Source organism: Aptenodytes forsteri, unplaced genomic scaffold (genome assembly GCF_000699145.1).
Source record: "Aptenodytes forsteri isolate BGI_AS27 unplaced genomic scaffold, ASM69914v1 Scaffold180, whole genome shotgun sequence".
Classification (NCBI taxonomy): Eukaryota; Metazoa; Chordata; class Aves; order Sphenisciformes; family Spheniscidae; genus Aptenodytes; species Aptenodytes forsteri.
The window spans coordinates 320,828-337,674 of NW_008795486.1; the positions used below are offsets into that span (position 1 = coordinate 320,828).

The 16,847-nt window shown below is 37.8% G+C and overlaps 1 protein-coding gene across 2 annotated transcripts in view; it reads left to right on the plus strand.

Moving 5' to 3' along the window:
* Positions 1 to 16,248, plus strand: part of PCF11 (PCF11 cleavage and polyadenylation factor subunit) — a 19,834-nt gene extending 3,586 nt beyond the window's left edge. The window contains exons 2-16 of one of the 2 annotated variants that reach the window (XM_009281316.1): positions 1,486 to 1,611; positions 3,923 to 4,111; positions 4,526 to 4,717; positions 5,562 to 6,670; positions 6,934 to 7,123; positions 7,218 to 7,860; positions 7,947 to 9,442; positions 10,386 to 10,473; positions 11,189 to 11,308; positions 11,861 to 11,969; positions 12,579 to 12,762; positions 13,232 to 13,387; positions 14,476 to 14,568; positions 15,086 to 15,121; positions 15,747 to 16,248. In XM_009281316.1, coding sequence (XP_009279591.1) covers positions 1,486 to 1,611; positions 3,923 to 4,111; positions 4,526 to 4,717; positions 5,562 to 6,670; positions 6,934 to 7,123; positions 7,218 to 7,860; positions 7,947 to 9,442; positions 10,386 to 10,473; positions 11,189 to 11,308; positions 11,861 to 11,969; positions 12,579 to 12,762; positions 13,232 to 13,387; positions 14,476 to 14,568; positions 15,086 to 15,121; positions 15,747 to 15,956 — 4,941 coding nt within the window. In that variant the 3' untranslated portion in view covers positions 15,957 to 16,248. The remainder of the gene's footprint in view (positions 1 to 1,485; positions 1,612 to 3,922; positions 4,112 to 4,525; positions 4,718 to 5,561; positions 6,671 to 6,933; positions 7,124 to 7,217; positions 7,861 to 7,946; positions 9,443 to 10,385; positions 10,474 to 11,188; positions 11,309 to 11,860; positions 11,970 to 12,578; positions 12,763 to 13,231; positions 13,388 to 14,475; positions 14,569 to 15,085; positions 15,122 to 15,746) is intronic. The other variant, XM_009281317.1, reaches the window with a different exon arrangement.
* The last annotated feature ends 599 nt before the right edge of the window (positions 16,249 to 16,847 follow it).

The following is a 16,847-nucleotide window of genomic DNA, read 5'->3' on the forward strand; positions in this document are numbered from 1 at the left end:
TGCCACCCCCCCTGCCCACCCCCCCCCCCAGCCCCCAACTAACAAGGAATTCTGCCCTCTTCAATATTAAGTTTCAGGTCATGGTAAATTAATACACATTTAAGGGCGAGGAAACATTGTGATTTACCCATATAAAAATATTGTTGACTCGGTGCCCTTCTGTGAACCACCTTAAAGGGGAAGGAATTAAATCTAAAATTGTAAAGCAAGAGCACTTCCACACACTTGTCTGGACAGTGGGGCTGTGAAATAAGGTGTCGTTAATTAACCTAGTAGCCTATCCTGTTTAAAATAAGCAGTGAGTGAAGTTATTCTGGTTTTATCCTGAGTTTACCGGATGGTGAATGGGATTCACCAGTGGATGCTCTTCTAAGGGGATCACGGTCAACACACGGCTTGTGGTGTTGCCTTTCATGTTGTCCTTTTCAACAAGTCTGTGTACTTGGTGATGTCTTCTGGAACTTTGCTGTGCCTTCTGCTTTGTGAAAGCCAATGGTGGGCATTAAAATCACCTTGATTTGGGCCAGTAGTGTTTTGTGTACATTAGAAGTCGCTGTAGCAGTCCAGCGTCACCACACTTCTATCGCACAAACTTGCTACAAGTTTTGAAAATGGATTTAAAAAAACCCAACCAAAACCAAAAACCAAACAACAAAAACCAAGCCTCCTCTTGTAGCAAAGATGTGTCCAGAGTTTGAAGACTCCCTTCTGTGAAAATCATGGTTGCAGTTCCTGAGCTTGTCTGTGCATTTACCCGGTCGACTAGATGATTGAGTTTTGTCTGGATTTTGAACTTTGTTCTGACTGTGCATTTTTGCATGCACTCTGGAAATCTGAACTGTCACTATCTACAAGTGCCAAGAGAGAGTGGGACTCCTTGCTCCGTCCGTTTGGATTACAATGAAATAGTTGCGACGTATTCTGCCTGTAGTTGATGAAAAGACTGTGATACTCGACATACAATCTACAGCTGCAGAAGTTCACTAATTTGGGCTGTTTGCCAGAAGTCTGATTTGTGTTCTGTGAAATCCAGAAAAACAAGCATTCAGGAGGTTTGAATGATAAAGCTATTTTTTTAGAAGTTCCTTGAAGTGCTAACGATGGTTTCCTGCTAACTTAAAGTTACTTTCTCAAGTGGGTTTTGAAAGGTTACACTCAGTACGCTAGCGGCAATACTGTCTTGTGGGCTTCTTTTTTCTTCTTTTTTTTTTTTTGCCTTTTTCCAAAGCTTTGATACGCAAACAAGATAACCTAAGGTGTTCCTTTTTTGTGTGATAGACCCACTGCGTTATACTTTGAACTGAGTATCGATTTTCCAGATTAAGTTTTTGTATAAACAAAAAATCCCAAGCCAAATCCCTTGGTGTTTATAGTGGCAACCAAAAAGAGAGGTCTGTATTTCTGGGATTGGTAATCCCTTTATTTAAAAAGCTTAAAATATGTTTTTGTTGTACTAAACTTCTCAGTTTCTTCTTATTACTCCAGGCTCCTGCATCAGAGAAGCTCCCTGTTATGTACCTTATGGATTCCATTGTCAAGAATGTGGGAAGAGAATATCTTACTGCATTTACTAAAAACCTAGTTGCAACATTTATTTGTGTATTTGAAAAGGTATATACACTTTCAGAAAAGTTCTGTATTCTAAGCAAAATTTGTTCCTGGTAAAATAAATACATGCTTTCAGTTTTGGGTTTTCTTGGGCAGTGAACTATACAAATTGATTGTTTTTTATAAATCGCAGTACTGTATCTATACTGTGGAAGATTATTCCTGCTGCTGTCAAGCATGTGAGTTACATGTTAGCTGAAAGATGCAAAGTCTTACTTAATTTAGTTTGGTTCATAAACATCTGTAATTTCCCTATCCAGGCAAGATTTTACTAACAGTATTTTGGTTACCGATTGCTTACCTGGATGGACTTTCTGTGATGTATAGACCAATTAATTATGAACTGTTGGTTTATTTTTAAGATAGTAAATAGTCTTTATACCAAGGATAGACTGAGAATCAATTTCTTGTGGATTTCTCAGAGCTTCTCTCTCCTGTAGATAGAGCTGTCTGATTTACTTAATTCGTGATGTGCAAAATGAGTGCTTAAACTGCGAAGAGTGAATAGCACTGACACCTGATTCTCTCCTGGTGGTCTGTGATTTGAAAAAAAAAAAAATGCTGGTGGGGGGAAGGGTCTTAGAATGTATTGCTATATTACATTACAAATATGTGTTTTAATTTCATTCAACATTGAAAACTGCTGCCATATCTTTTAATTTTTGCTCTTAATCTTTAAACCCAGTGAAGTAATTGTGCTTATTCCTCAGTGAGAAAGGCAAATCAAAGTCCAGTTTTTGAAAGGCTGGACTTTAATGGATTTAAGTTGGATCAGAAATGAAGGGTTAACTTCTGTGGTTTCCTGTATGCTTTAAGAAAGTGGCATCTCTCATGAATGAGATAAATGGAGCTTTTGCGTATTTATCTATCATTACATATCAGCGAGGATCTGAGATTCCAGTATGCCTTATATATGGTTTCCAGATGTAAAATGCATGCTGAAATAAGGAATAGATTGTAATAATGACCATAGAAGACTTAAACTCCTGTATGTAGAGTAGATAGATAGGTAGACACATAACTTGTTTTTTCAATATTAAATTGTGAATGTTCTTTTACTGAGTTGCATTTAATGTTGCAGCTGAAGCTCTGGATAATAACTGATTTTCAGAGTTTTATAGGTTAACTGTCTAGTAAGCTAACTAGAACTATTTAATTAATGTGTATTAATTAAATGTATAAAGTGGCAGGGACTTCTAATAGCTTAATTGGTCGTGTTAAAAGATGCAAGTAGGATTCCAGCACTGACATTGTTACAAATTTTGTTTTATCAGTAAATGGTCACTAAGGTATCTTCAGACACTTGATGAAGTCAGAAACTTTTGCTCAGTCATTTCTGCACCTTTTGCAGTGAACTTCATACCCTCTCATTGAAAACTGTATAGAGGCACCCCCCTAACAGCTAAGTGTGAATTATTTTTGTTGGAAGTTCCTGCTCCTCCCCAAAAGAACCTCCAAACTTTCCGGACTATTCTATGTCTTGCTGTAACATCTTAAAAATAAAACTGCAGCAAAAACCATCTACAATACTTAATGATTGAATTGGGATATTGACATTAGGACAGCTGCATATATTTTGTCCTCAAATGTTTTTCACTTATTGTTTAATTGAACTACTCAAGTTACGAGATGAACTAAATTTTGCTTTGCTGTAAATTTCTAACTTACCTGTCATGACATAATCCAAACTAATTGTTTGTGAAGAGAGAAAATGGGCACTGGTCCTACAAGTACGCTTGATCTGTGGCTCACAGATGGGTCTAATTTTGCAGCTGAACCGAAATATAATTGACTTCATTTTAGCTGATACCCCTTTTGTTGCATTTGTTGGAAAAAAAATCCTTCAGTGACTAAACAGCTGAGCAAAACACCTTTTCTGTTCACAAAGTTTGTTGTTTCCTGATCTGTTTGTCATTGTTATACTCCCATTCAGCACAAACACTTGGATAATGTATTGTCTCAGAGGCTGTTGCCTTTGAATATTTTTGTTACTGTATTTTTTCCACAGAAATTGGGCAAGTAAAATGAGAATTTTGGTAATGGAAAAGTTGAAAGAAAATTCTCAGAGAATGGTAATACACAACAAAACCTTCCAGTGGCCTTGAAACAACAATTCCACATTTGAGCTTCTGTTACTGATTCCGTTGGTATAGATGTATGATCTGCATTGTTTACAAATTCTGTATAGCAAGTTCAATGTGTTAAAATGGCAAACTGTTGATAGGAAATAAATGAAATCTTAAGTTCTACAGAAAAGTTTAAGAAATTGTTTTATATTAACTTAACAAGCCATAGAATTGTTTTATTGTTTTAGGTGGATGAAAATACTAGGAAAAGTTTATTTAAATTACGCTCCACATGGGATGATATTTTTCCTTTGAAGAAACTATATGCACTTGATGTCAGAGTCAACTCATTAGATCCTGCTTGGCCAATTAAACCTCTGCCCCCAAATGTGAATACTTCTAGCATCCATGTGAATCCTAAGTTTTTAAATAAATCGGTAAGTTTTTATGCCTACTGTATGAACAGATGGTAATACGTGTAGTTTTCATTGTTTGTATGCCACTTTTTGACAATTTAGTATATTAAGAATGAAGTATCTGACCTTTGTAGAAAGGTAAGAGGAGTTTCTGAATTCAGAATATTTGATGGGTTTGGTTTTTATATTTCAAAACTGTATTCTAGATTTTGGAACATTGATGAATTTATATTAAATGACGTACACCTGTCACAGCAGGCAAATTCTAGTGGGGCAAAAGTTTAAAATTGTTTTAGTTACATCTTGCATTAAAAATGTGATTTATAACTGCTATACAAACTATGTCCCAGTACTGGATCATGATAACGGTTAAAGGAGATGGAGTTAGTTGATTCTATCAGGATTTTAAATGTAACTTTTTTATTCTGTTTTTAGACAGAGGAATCCACTGCACCTACCTCTGCTGTCACTTCTGGTGCCTCTACTCCTCCAGCTGTTCCTGAAATACAAAAGAACTTGACACAGGAGCAACTGATAAGGCAGCAATTGCTTGCAAAGCAAAAGCAGTTGTTAGAACTTCAGCAAAAAAAATTAGAGCTGGAGCTGGAACAGACTAAAGCGCAGTTGGTGAGTAGGATAGTTGATGAAACTTTTATAGTTGGGTCTCACTTTCTTTTGGACAGTACTGGTAACTGCAGTACATTATTTTTTCCTCACATTAGGTAAATGTAGCTATTTTAGGACTAGAGTAATGCAAGTGGATCTCGGGTTCCTGAACAGTATTTGTTACCTAAAAACCTTAAGAATTACACTCAAAATAGAGGTTAAAAAAAGTGAAATTCTTGTTTGTTTTTTTTTAACTTCTTTCCAAAATGATGCCTGCCTGTGATCCTTGTCTTCCACCTCTTCTTGTGGCTCACAGCAAGCCAGGCTTTTTCAAATACATTTGCTCTTACAGAACAAGGAAGCCTGACTGTTGGAAACAAAGTCAGTTTCCTCATTAGGTCAGGTTGGTTTGATGCCACCATCTGAAGCTGGTGGTTAAGCTGTATTGTTTTACATTCGTAATTGAAAGTCTTGCTATGTTGACAGTTGATGATACTGAAATAAAGGATCTTTGAAGTGTAGAAATAAGAAAATTGGATCAGATACTTGGCAGCTTAGTTGCCTTGAGCATGTGGAATATATAGAAAAACTAATGCTGTAATGAGAACATGTGCCTAAGTTACATATTTTGCAGTACTGACTTAGTACTGATTTTGCATTATATTTGAATTTGATCTTTTGTAATGGTACTGCATTATTTTAATGCTTGTGATTAGCAATTAATGGGTCATTTTCAGTTAAATGGCTGAATCTCATAACTTTCAAGACATTTCTATTTATAGTTTTGGTTTTGAGACAAAATATGACCGTCTCTGGGAATGAGTTGTGTCGTGCAGATTAATGCTCGATTTTTTTCCTATTTCAGGCTGTATCTCTTAGTGTTCAACAAGGATCATCTACTATAGCTTCAGTTCCAGCACCTTCCAAGCAACACATGTCTCCCACACCTCATATGACAGTCAAACCACCTCATCAGACTGCTGTGCAATCCGAAAAAAACAAACCATCCCCAAGTCCTCCACTTCATGATATCAAAATAGTAAATAGGGATCCTCGACTTAATAGGATGGCTCAACACTCTTCTCATGCTAAAGATCAACCTCATAGGAAAGAATTTCCACCAAACACGGCTAGTCAGTCTGATACCAAGGCAAATAAAACAACACAGGCTGAAAAACAAAATTCAACAAAGCAAGAAAAATTGAAAGCAAGTGAAAAAACCCAGAAGAAAGAACTTGACCAGTCAGAAGCAAAATCTAAATCACCATCCCCTTTAAAAAATAAGCTACCCAATACTAAAGATACTAAAACCCAGGAATGTGAAAGCACAAAAGTGTCTGAAATCAATAAGCGGGATCCAAGACTGAAAAGACATCTTCAAGATAAGTCAGAGGGCAAAGAGGAGGAGGTGAAAGAAAAGAGGAGAAGTACAGAGAAAAAAGAAAAAGAGGAACATAAGACATGTGAACATAGACCAGTAGGCAGCAGAAATAAAGTAATTAATGGTGCTGTTCAGAAACAAGACACGACTACAGAGGAGTCAGAAAAACAGGGTGGAAAACAAGGGAGATCAAGTAGTAGAAAACGGTCACGATCACGCTCTCCTAAGGCACGGTCACCATCTACGCATTCTCCAAAAAGACGAGAAAGGAGATCACCTAAAAGAAGACTTAGGAGTTTATCTCCCACTTCATCAACTCCTAAAATTGGAAAGATACGTCAGATAGGCCCTAAGCAGTCTCATGTTGAAGAAGGCACGCAAGCAGCAAGAGATGAAAGAAATTCTAATAAGAGAAATGTTAAACAAGAGGTGCGAGATCCGAGGAGAGTGAAAAAAGCCCAAGAAGACAGGCCCCAAGAAACAGCAAGCCAGCATTCTACAAAAGCTTCTCCTGATCCAAAGGAGAATGCGGAAAACTGGCAAGGATCCAAATCAGGCAAGAGGTGGAAATCTGGTTGGGAAGAAAATAAGAAGTAAGTTACTACCTTTTAAACAACTTTTGTTCGAAGTCAGTGGAAATTCTGTTGCTGACCAGTATAGTCAGCTTTGGGAGGCAATGTTCAGATTGTTAAAATTGATAAGTTTAACTTATTTCTACTAGTGAGATATGGAAATTAAGCACACTTAGATTCTAAGGTGATAGTGATGTTTTGCCATGATCAGTTCTAATAGGAATGTAACAGTTATGTCCTGAATAAAGAAGTAATCTGTATTTTAAATGTATTTTTGCTTTCAGCTCACAGCAGAGTGAAGAACACCAAGCACTTGGTAAATCCCCTCACCAAAGACACAGGGAAAACTGGCCTGCTGGCAAAGGAATTTTATCACCCCGAGCACCAAAGCAGCAGCACCGGTTAAGTGTGGATGCTAATTTACAGATTCCCAAAGAATTGACATCTGCAAGCAAGAGAGAATTACTTAAGAAGGTAATACTAATAAATCTGTCTTCATAGAAGTGTCCTGGATATAGTTTTCTTTTCTTTTCTTTTTAGAAGTCTAAACTTTAACTTTATATTATAGGCCAATGAACGCTTAACATCTGGTGAAATAACACAAGATGAGTTCCTCATGGTAGCTCATCAGATCCGACAACTGTTCCAGTATCAGGAAGGAAAGCACAGATGTAATGTCTGGGATAGCCCTACAGAGGAAAAATGTGGTTTGAAAAAGAAACCTCTTCTATCGGATGCAGAATTAACATACTATGAACATAAGGCTAAACTGAAAAGAACACAAGTTCAGCATTCATTGTCAAGGCTTGATCTTTTAGATCCTGATGATATTTTGGATTATCATTTGCCTGATGCATTGCTTTCTGGAATAGAATGTGAGCAAGCAAAAGCCAAGCGTGGAGTACAGTTTGACAGAAAAGAATCATTTGGAGAAAGATCAAGGAGACACTCTCCTGTAAGTGGCACTAATAGACCTTTTGCCGATAACCTCTCACCGCTTGAAAGTCGACGAAGACTTGAGGAACAGAATGCTACTAAAGGAGCAAGAGGTTCTAAGAACTTTGATCCTTACGATAGCTGGGGAGAATCAGATGAATTTAGAGATGCTCTCAGACAACAGGGGAAAAGCACAACAGAGTTCCAGAAAATAGATGGTGATGCAATCTGCAGATTTGATAATCGTGAAGAAAGACAGCTTCTTGGGCAAGCTGGTATGTGTTCTTGCTTTATTTTACAGCTGTTAAATAATTGGCAACCTTTTAGTCAGTGGTTATCTCGTTTGTCGTGGTTTTTTTAGGTGTTCGAGAGGAACCAAGATCACCATTCAGTGAACGTTTCAAAAGAACTAGGTATGAAGATCCAGAAAAAGCACCGTTTCCGGAAAGTCCAGGATCAAGATTTGGAGGCATTGAAGCAAAGCAGAGGATAAGTGCATTAATGGAAGACAGACCTCTATTTGATGGCTCACCTAGACAGGCTGCTGCAAGGGTTGGGGTAGATGGACAAGGAAGTCCTTTTGTTGATGGTCCTGCTGCTGGTTCAAGTTCCAGAATTGATGGGCCACCTGGGCAGGCTGCTATGAGATTTGAGGGACCTTTGGTGGGGGCAGGTGCATCTCAGTTTGATGGACCACTGGCAGGAGCAGGGGGAGCTGGAGCCCTAAGATTTGATGGGCCACCAGGGCAGCTGGCAGGGGCCCTGAGGTTTGAAGGACCCCCAGGACAGGTTGGTGGAGGAGGTCCACTGAGGTTTGAGGGACCTCTTGGGCAGATAGGTGGGCCTTTGCGGTTTGAGGGGCCTGCAGGGCAGCCTGTAGGTGGTCCTAGATTTGAAGGACCTGGAGTTGGTCTCAGGTTTGAGGGTCCCCGTGGTCAGCCTTCAGGTGGTCTCAGGTTTGAGGGACCTCATGGTCAACCTATGGGGCCTCGAGGTCAACCAGGGGGTGGTCTCAGGTTTGAGGGACCCCATGGTCAGCCCTTGGGGCCTCATGGTCAACCAGGGGGTGGCCTCAGGTTTGAGGGGCCACATTTACAGCCATTGGGGCCCCATGGTCAACCTGGAGGTGGCCTCAGATTTGAGGGGCCACATGGTCAGCCTATGGGGCCACATGGACCATCAGGTGGTGGGCTCAGATTTGAGGGGCCACATGGACCATCAGGTGGTGGACTCAGATTAGAAGGACCACATGGTCAGCCAGGTGTAGGTCCTAGGTTGATTGATGGACCAGTGCACCAGGGAGCTGGTGGACTTAGATTTGATGGTCCTCTGGGTCGGGCTGGTCCGAGATTTGATGGTTGTCATGCAGCTGGATTTGATGGTCAGCCTGGACAGCTGTCTCTCCTGCAAAGATTTGATGGAATTCATGGACAGCCTGGTCCAAGATTTGAAAGGGCGCCTGGGCAACAGGCACAACCACGATTTGATACAGCCATACCTCAAAGATTTGATGGACCTCACCAGCCAGCCTCTAGATTTGACTTGCCCCTTGGCCTTCAAGGTGCACGTTTTGAAAATGTAGCTAACCATCCTGCCTCAAGACTAGAAATGTCACCATATGGACAAGGTGGTCCGTTTGTTGAACATCCTGGCCAGGGCTATAATGGACCATCTCATGGGATGCAATTCCAGAGGCCTGATATATTTGATGGTTCACCTGGACCAAATTTCAATGGGCCAGCTGGCCCAGGAGCACAGAATTTCCCATTGAGAGCAGCTGGACATTACTTTGATGAAAAAAGTCTTCAGGGTCCTCAATATGGGAACTTCAATAACATGCCAATGGGAAGTAATCAGGTAAGAATTGATTGCGTTAAATGGTTTGCTTGCAGAAGTATTTTTGTGTAGAGAATTAGCAGTTTTTCTTCCTCTAAAAACTGAAGATTTTTTTGAAGACTTTTAAAAGTCTTTTAAAATTATCTCAGCACCAGCATGCTTTCTGAGTTTAGTTGTCTTCGCTGTTGCCTGTTGGAAATGCTCTCTTCGAAAGGGGAAAGTGATACTGTACATCAGTGGAAAATTATGTCATTTCTTTCAGTAGATTAGAGATTTTAGAGGGCATTTTTCATTTGGGGGATAGTAATTGAACATGGAAGAGTTAACTGATTGAATGAAAGCAGGTAATGTGTTCTGCTAACCTCTAATGGGATAAAATTTTAAACAATTTAAACTTCTTTCTGTAAATCCAGAAAGCAGTCAGTGGGGAAAAAAACCCCACATTTTTATTACAAGTGTGTTATAAAAACTGTTTTTCTATCTGAAGCTTACTGTAGCTGGTTTGCTGAAAAACCCTGCTTTCAAGATGTGTTTTGTATAGTGGATGTGGTTTCAATTCTTAGATAAGAATTAACAGTGGCGTTTGTTAATAGACATTTAAGAGTTTCTCAAATTTCTTTCTGATGAGCCCTGTTTTGGTGAACAGGAGCAATTTAAAAGGAAGTACTGTGTTTGGAAAATGTGACTGAAGGCTCGATAGGTAGAAGAAATTTTTTTTTTTTTAACTTAAATGTTAGGCAAAATGAGTATGTGTTCTGAAATTTTTCTAGTAGGAAAAGAAAAAGAGGGAAATGTTACGTAGTCATTCGTGGACCTTTCAATAACAAACTGATGTGAGTCGCTCCTGGAAGGAGTTTAATATATGTGAAATTATGGAGAAATGTCTAGAAGTTGATAAAATTAGAAAAAGTAAGTTTATAATTGCATTATTATACAAAAAATACTTCAATGTTTCCTTTCACAGGTTTCTCTCATGTCTGCTCAACCAGGGCCTTATGGCCAAGGTCAACAGTATTTGCCAAATCCTGGAGGTTTTGTTCAGAACCCTGCAGGTGTGTAACAAAATAATTAACTTCCTTTTATTTCTTTTGGATTGTTCTGTTTGTTAGTGGCCACAAAAATTACCCTTTTGTAATGTCCTGGTGTACTAGGTCTGTGTGCACTAAGGGAAGCCTCCTCAGTGAGGTGGCCATAGATGTGGTTTCTGTAGTACCTTCATCTCTTCAGGGGTTTCTGTCAAACAGTGAAGGCTTTCCTTAGTTTTCATTAACCATGTGGTTTTGGTATGTAGTTGTGCTAAAAAAAAAAATACTTTGGTGTGCTTTTCTGGAAGGTACCGGTCTGTAGGTCTGCTTTGTGTTTGCCAGGGTGTGTAAACATTCCCAGTATATGAATGGTTAGTAATGAAGAGCTTCTAAAAAGTCATAATGGTTAAAGTAGGTGAGGAAGTAGATTGGTCCTGGTGAAATAGACAAGCATAAAATGAGATAAATACTGCATTTTAATAAACAGTATCCAGTAGAAATCTGCGTATGGGCAGCCAGCTTAGATAGCACTTCAGAATACATTATGAAGGAAGCTGTTGCAGGGGAAGAAACTAGCCAAGGACTAGACATAAAACAAAGAGAGTTGATACGTAATTTGAAGTAAAAAAATGGAAGAAACGGGAAGCAGAAGGAAAAGTGTGTTATAAAATATGCTGATGAAAGTGAAGTAAATTTGAGATGCTAACTTTTTGTCTCCTTGCATGTCGATGTTTTTCTCTAGGAGCCCTTCCACATTCATATCCTGATAACCACCTTGGACAGCTTGATGTCAATGAATTGTTTGCTAAACTGCTGTCAACAGGGATCCTCAAACTGTCAAAAACTGATTCCACTTCAGCACGTATGTAGATCCATTATGTTCTAACTACTCAGTTTATCCACAGCTGAAGTGTAAAGCTAAGTATAAGAACTTCTGTGAACTCCTGCATGTTTTTTTAAACTGAACTTTGTTTTTGGGAAGGAATTTAGTGCGTGTGAAGGAGTAAATTCTCAGTATCTTGTTGAATTTGTACACTTCAGCTATCCAATGCAGTCACTTTTGTCTTTGGTGCTGTGCCTCAGTAACTTGTTCTTGATTATAATCAGACTTTTGTCAGTTTCTGAAATATTTGTGTCTCTCTGAAGACTGACTGAATTTTAATGCCAAAGACTGAGGTGAAATACTGTTTTCCTAAATTGAAATTCTGAGTAACTTACAGTCTCTTGTACGCTTTTTAAAAAGCGTACATCTAAAGATGTTAGAAGATGACTGACTTAGCTATTGCACATGTGTATTTTAGCATAGTCAGGTCGTATTTATTAATATTTGAATAAAAATAACTTTCAGGAGCATGTCATTTCTTTCTGATGGTGTACTGCAATTTTGATAAAATGGTATCTTTATGCTTTCTAGAAGTGAATGAAACATCAGCCCAGCCAGCTGCTGAAGAGGAAGATGATGACCAGAATGAAGATCAAAATGTTCCAGACCTCACTAACTTCACAGTTGAAGAACTTAGACAGTGCGTATAGTAGAATGAGTTTACAGTGCAGTAAGAATAATGACATGGTAGTATCTAGATAGTTAATCCAAGACAGCTGAGAGCTTTTAAAAGACTGTATGTTACTTTGTGACTAAGAGGACCTGCAGTTTTTGATGTTAGCCTTGGAGAATTTGAGGGAGGAAAAAGAGGGAAAATTAACCTGAGAAAACTGTCTTTACACAAGTTGCATGTTGTTACTTCATCAGCAAGGTTGTGATATGTATTGACGTCAGTGTTTCTTCCTTTGTTACTACTAATTTTACCACCTTTGTGGTAGTTTGCAAAGCTGAGCCAAATGCAAGCGTTACCATTTTATGCACTATTAGGTGATGAAGCTGGTAGGCATGAAACACAACACTAGTGTGTTTCTCATGAATAGTTAATATGAGCCCATTGTTTGTTATTTGAATGTTTCAATTGTGTTACGAAAATCAGGAAGAATTCAGATATATTGCATGCTTTAACCTTGCAGTAAATTCATGCTTTTCCTCTATTCTTGTTGGGCATATGAAGCAACTTACTGAGAAACTTCTCACCTATTTCTTTTCAAAGAAATGTTAAGACTTTTTTTTTTTCCCCTTTTTGTAGGCGTTATGATAGTGTTATAAATCGACTGTACACTGGAATTCAGTGTTACTCATGCGGAATGAGATTCACTACTTCACAGACAGATGTTTATGCAGATCATTTAGATTGGCATTATCGTCAGAACCGGACAGAAAAAGATGTTAGCAGAAAAATTACACACAGAAGATGGTACTACAGTTTAACAGTAAGTAATGCATTATGTGTCTTGATAAATTACAGGCCGGATTCTGTGGTTTACTTACGTATGTGCTGTAGGATTACAGTTGAGATTTATATCATCACAGGAGTTGGCCTTTGGTAAACAATGATGTAGATATTTCAAGTAGTCCTCAAATGCCTGTCAAAACACAAAAGGCAATTATATGATGAACAATAAACAGTTTGAAGCTATTGGTACTGTTTTGATCGCACTGGGAATGGAAATTGAAGGATAGTGTTTTTTCTGGAAAAAGCTTTTTTGAAGCGTAGCATTGTGAGAAAGCTTGCACTGTGCTAATACTGCATGCGAGGAGCATTTCAGTTTTAATGAAGTGAGATTTATTAAATATGGTACTTTTGAGATGTCTTTTTTCTTCTTTTTTCCTGAGATGTATTTTTAAAACGTTTCTGGCTATTTGTCAGTGTCTGAGTATGAATGAAAACTTTTTCCTTAGGACTGGATTGAATTTGAAGAAATAGCCGATCTAGAGGAGCGTGCAAAAAGCCAGTTTTTTGAAAAAGCTCATGAAGAGGTTGTGTTGAAGACACAAGAAGCTGCGAAAGAGAAGGAGTTTCAGAGTGTCCCTGCTGGACCAGCTGGAGCAGTTGAGGTAAGTTTCAGCTTGCCTTTATTAGCCCAGATACTGAGGATGATGTAATACTTCAAAGAAGTTTACAGCATTCTTTCATACAGGGGGCTGTATGTAGGCTGAAGTCTTGTTCTTGGACCTCTGTGCAGCCACTTCATAGGTGGTGTGTTTGTGTATGTAATGGTTGTTTCCCAGTGGCAGATAGGAGTATAAATCACCTGTAGTTCAAAAAAAAAAAAAAAATCTACACCCATTGGCATTCCATCGTTTTAGCAAAATTGAAATGGGGACAGTCTGTTAATTTACTGAATGCTTCCACAGAAAGAGTAAATAGAACAAGTGAATTGGAAATGGTCCTTTGTCATTCAAATAATGATTGGGTTTACTGGGTGTTTGATACTTTTACACAGAAATTTCTTTTTCGGTAGAAGGTAGGCATTAGGACAAAGAAGTATCTCAACCTTAAAGTAACCAGTAGATCTGTATTTTGGTAGATGAATTGGTGTAGTAATCAAATACAAATGTTGGTAGAATTACAATTTAGTTTTACATGCTAAGCCTCTAAGAAACTAGCTATCAAGCCATGAAGGCCTTTGTTTTAATTTTAAAAAGTACCTTTTCTGCTTTGTTCTCCAAGTTGATTATTTTGCACAGAAGTACTAAAAATGTTAATACTTCATCTAAAAGTTCTGACTTTTTAATTTGAGACTCCAGGTTAAGGGGAAGAGTGAAGATAATGCCATAAATAAAATCAATTAAACCCCTGTCCTGGATTATCTTACATGACGGTAAAACAGCATTAGATTGTTAAAAAAGCATTTTGCAGAGACTTCCTGGCTAAAAGGGCAAAGCTTGCATTTCTCAAGTGACAACAGTCCTCAAGGCTAGATGATGATTGTTGCTCAGTCTGCAAACTATACTCAAATAATTTCCAATTAAAGTTTTCTAAAGTTATTTTTAAAGTGTGGAGGAAAGATCATGTTGTAGTCTTAACATTTATGTTAGTTTAAAAGAACCTTGTTTGACTGTTACTAGGTTCTTGAAGTTCATATTTTCAGTAAATTGTTGCAATAACCTCATTTATCTCTGTTACTCCAATAACTTTTCAGAGCTGTGAAATTTGCCAAGAGCAATTTGAACAGTATTGGGATGAGGAAGAGGAAGAGTGGCACCTGAAGAATGCTATCAGAGTAGATGAAAAGGTAATCTGATCTTATTTACATGTGATACTTACTTAATTTATAGTAAAAACCCCAAAGAATTGTAGCAAAAAAAAGCTGGGAGAGCCAAGTGCTTTTTCTCTCCGAAGGATTCCCATGGTAGTTTTCCTGGCTTCCAAGTACATGAATCTCAACCTTTGGAAGTGCATGAAGTCCTGGTATCATTAGTATAGGCTCACTAGCCTTCCCTTACACTGCAGTGCTAAAAGAAAAATGAATGTCTCTCTGTATGGGTGTAGATACTGGTTTAGTTCTTTCTGTACGCGGCTGTACACAAATAATTCCCAGCACTTACCAGGCTTCTGTATGATAACTTTTCCTAAATAATCGTACACAAAATCTTTTCCCAGTTACATTTGACACCATACTTGGCCTGCTCATACCATTGTTTTTCTGTACAGATCGTGTGATACGTGTAATCGACACTGTTCTGTTCATAACCTGTGATCCAGCTATAATTTGTTTTTATGTATTTAAATGTATAACAATTCTTTTTCAGATTTACCATCCATCTTGCTACGAAGATTACCAAAATGTAAGTGAATCCTTCCTCATATTTTTTGAAGCATTTTGCTTTCAGTTTGTTTGCTTGATCTCTGACTTTGCAGGGAGCAGATGTGTTCAGAATGTGCTACCCATTTCTCTTGCCTATGACTAGACAAAGACTCGAAGGCGTTGGGCATGGCAAGTTTATAATACAGAGTTAGCTAAGATATACTTCTTCTTGTGACGTACCGTGACAGCTTGTGTGTCATACGCGACTAAAGCGAAACCATGGTTTGAAAACACATCATGCATTTATTGTTGAGTAACATGCGTAATCTTAGGAATTTACAAAAATGGAGTACATGGGTGTTGGTGTGTGTTACATTCTTTAATGCTTTGGGAGTTAGAGTTTCCCTGGGGATAGCAGGGAATAGTTTATGGTAATGTGTTAAGCATTTCATCACTGCTTGGATGATACCTTTTCAAAGTAATTGTGAAAAAGTAATGCTACTAAAGAATAAATGTGTTGGTTTAAGATCTTGGTAAAGTAGAAGTTTGGATTTTGAGTGCCTGACTGTCGACGTGTTTGCATTTTGAAAGAGAGTAAAAGGGATAAAAAGCTAAAAATGGTTATTTTAATGTGTGTTAATGCTACATCGACTTTCACTTTGCAGACATCATCATTTGATTGCACACCATCTCCCAGCAAGACTCCTGCAGAAAATCCACTAAATATAATGTTGAACATTGTTAAACAAGAAACACAAGAGTCCTGTGACTCACCTAAAGTCAAAGAAGAACCTGATGACACCCCTACTGCCTGTGCAGAAGAGAGCACACCTGCATCTACAGATATTAAAACAGAACCCGATGAATCTGTTTAAATAAACTGAGGTATGAATTTTTTTTTACAGAAGAGCTGCTGTGTTAACTCTGGAAGGCAAATACTTTTTATATAAAAATAAAAACGTTCAACTGAGGCAGGGCCTCAACTACTGTTTGGTTAATAAATACATTTTTGTATTTGAATTTCTTATTGCCTGCACAGTTTCAGGTGTCATTGTGTGAAAGTTCTGTAGATGCGTGAAAATTTAATGGAATGAAACGGTATATGTAAAATTGTACAATTTTCACTTGTGGAAATGTAAATTATAAATAAAAGATATTTTTGCTATATATGGAGTGTAATGTTTATGCACACCATCAAATGAAGACAGTGTTTCTGTACTTTCTTCAGTTTAAATGGAATTAAAAAGAACTTTTTGCTCAATAAGATTCAGAAAAATGAAAGCAAATACCTTCCTTCAGTTATCCCATAGGTGGGTTATCAAGGGAAGCAGTGCAGGAACTTCTCAGACAGACAACCCTAGATTTCTTTTCTTTTTAAACTTATTTGAACAAACTTAGATATCCAGATATTTAAAAACAAAACAAAACAAAAAAACCAAAAAACAAACCAAAAACCCAAAAAGACAGTTCTGGGTAGAAGGGGAAAATTTAACAAACCAACCGGAGTGCTTGATTGTGAACACAAGTGCCAACAAACAATTAACAAACCAGGATGCCTGGTAGTTAAGACATTTTTAATGATTTTTTTTTTCCGTTAGTCAAACACATAAGAATTTAATACAGCTGAACAAACTTTTCTTTACGTTACAGGGGGGAATGAATGTAAGAATGCTCATTTGAAACATGGTTAACATTTTTTTTTTTGTTGCTTATGACTGGACTTAGATGGTAAACCAGATATCCTGAGATGTTAATATTTCTTAAAT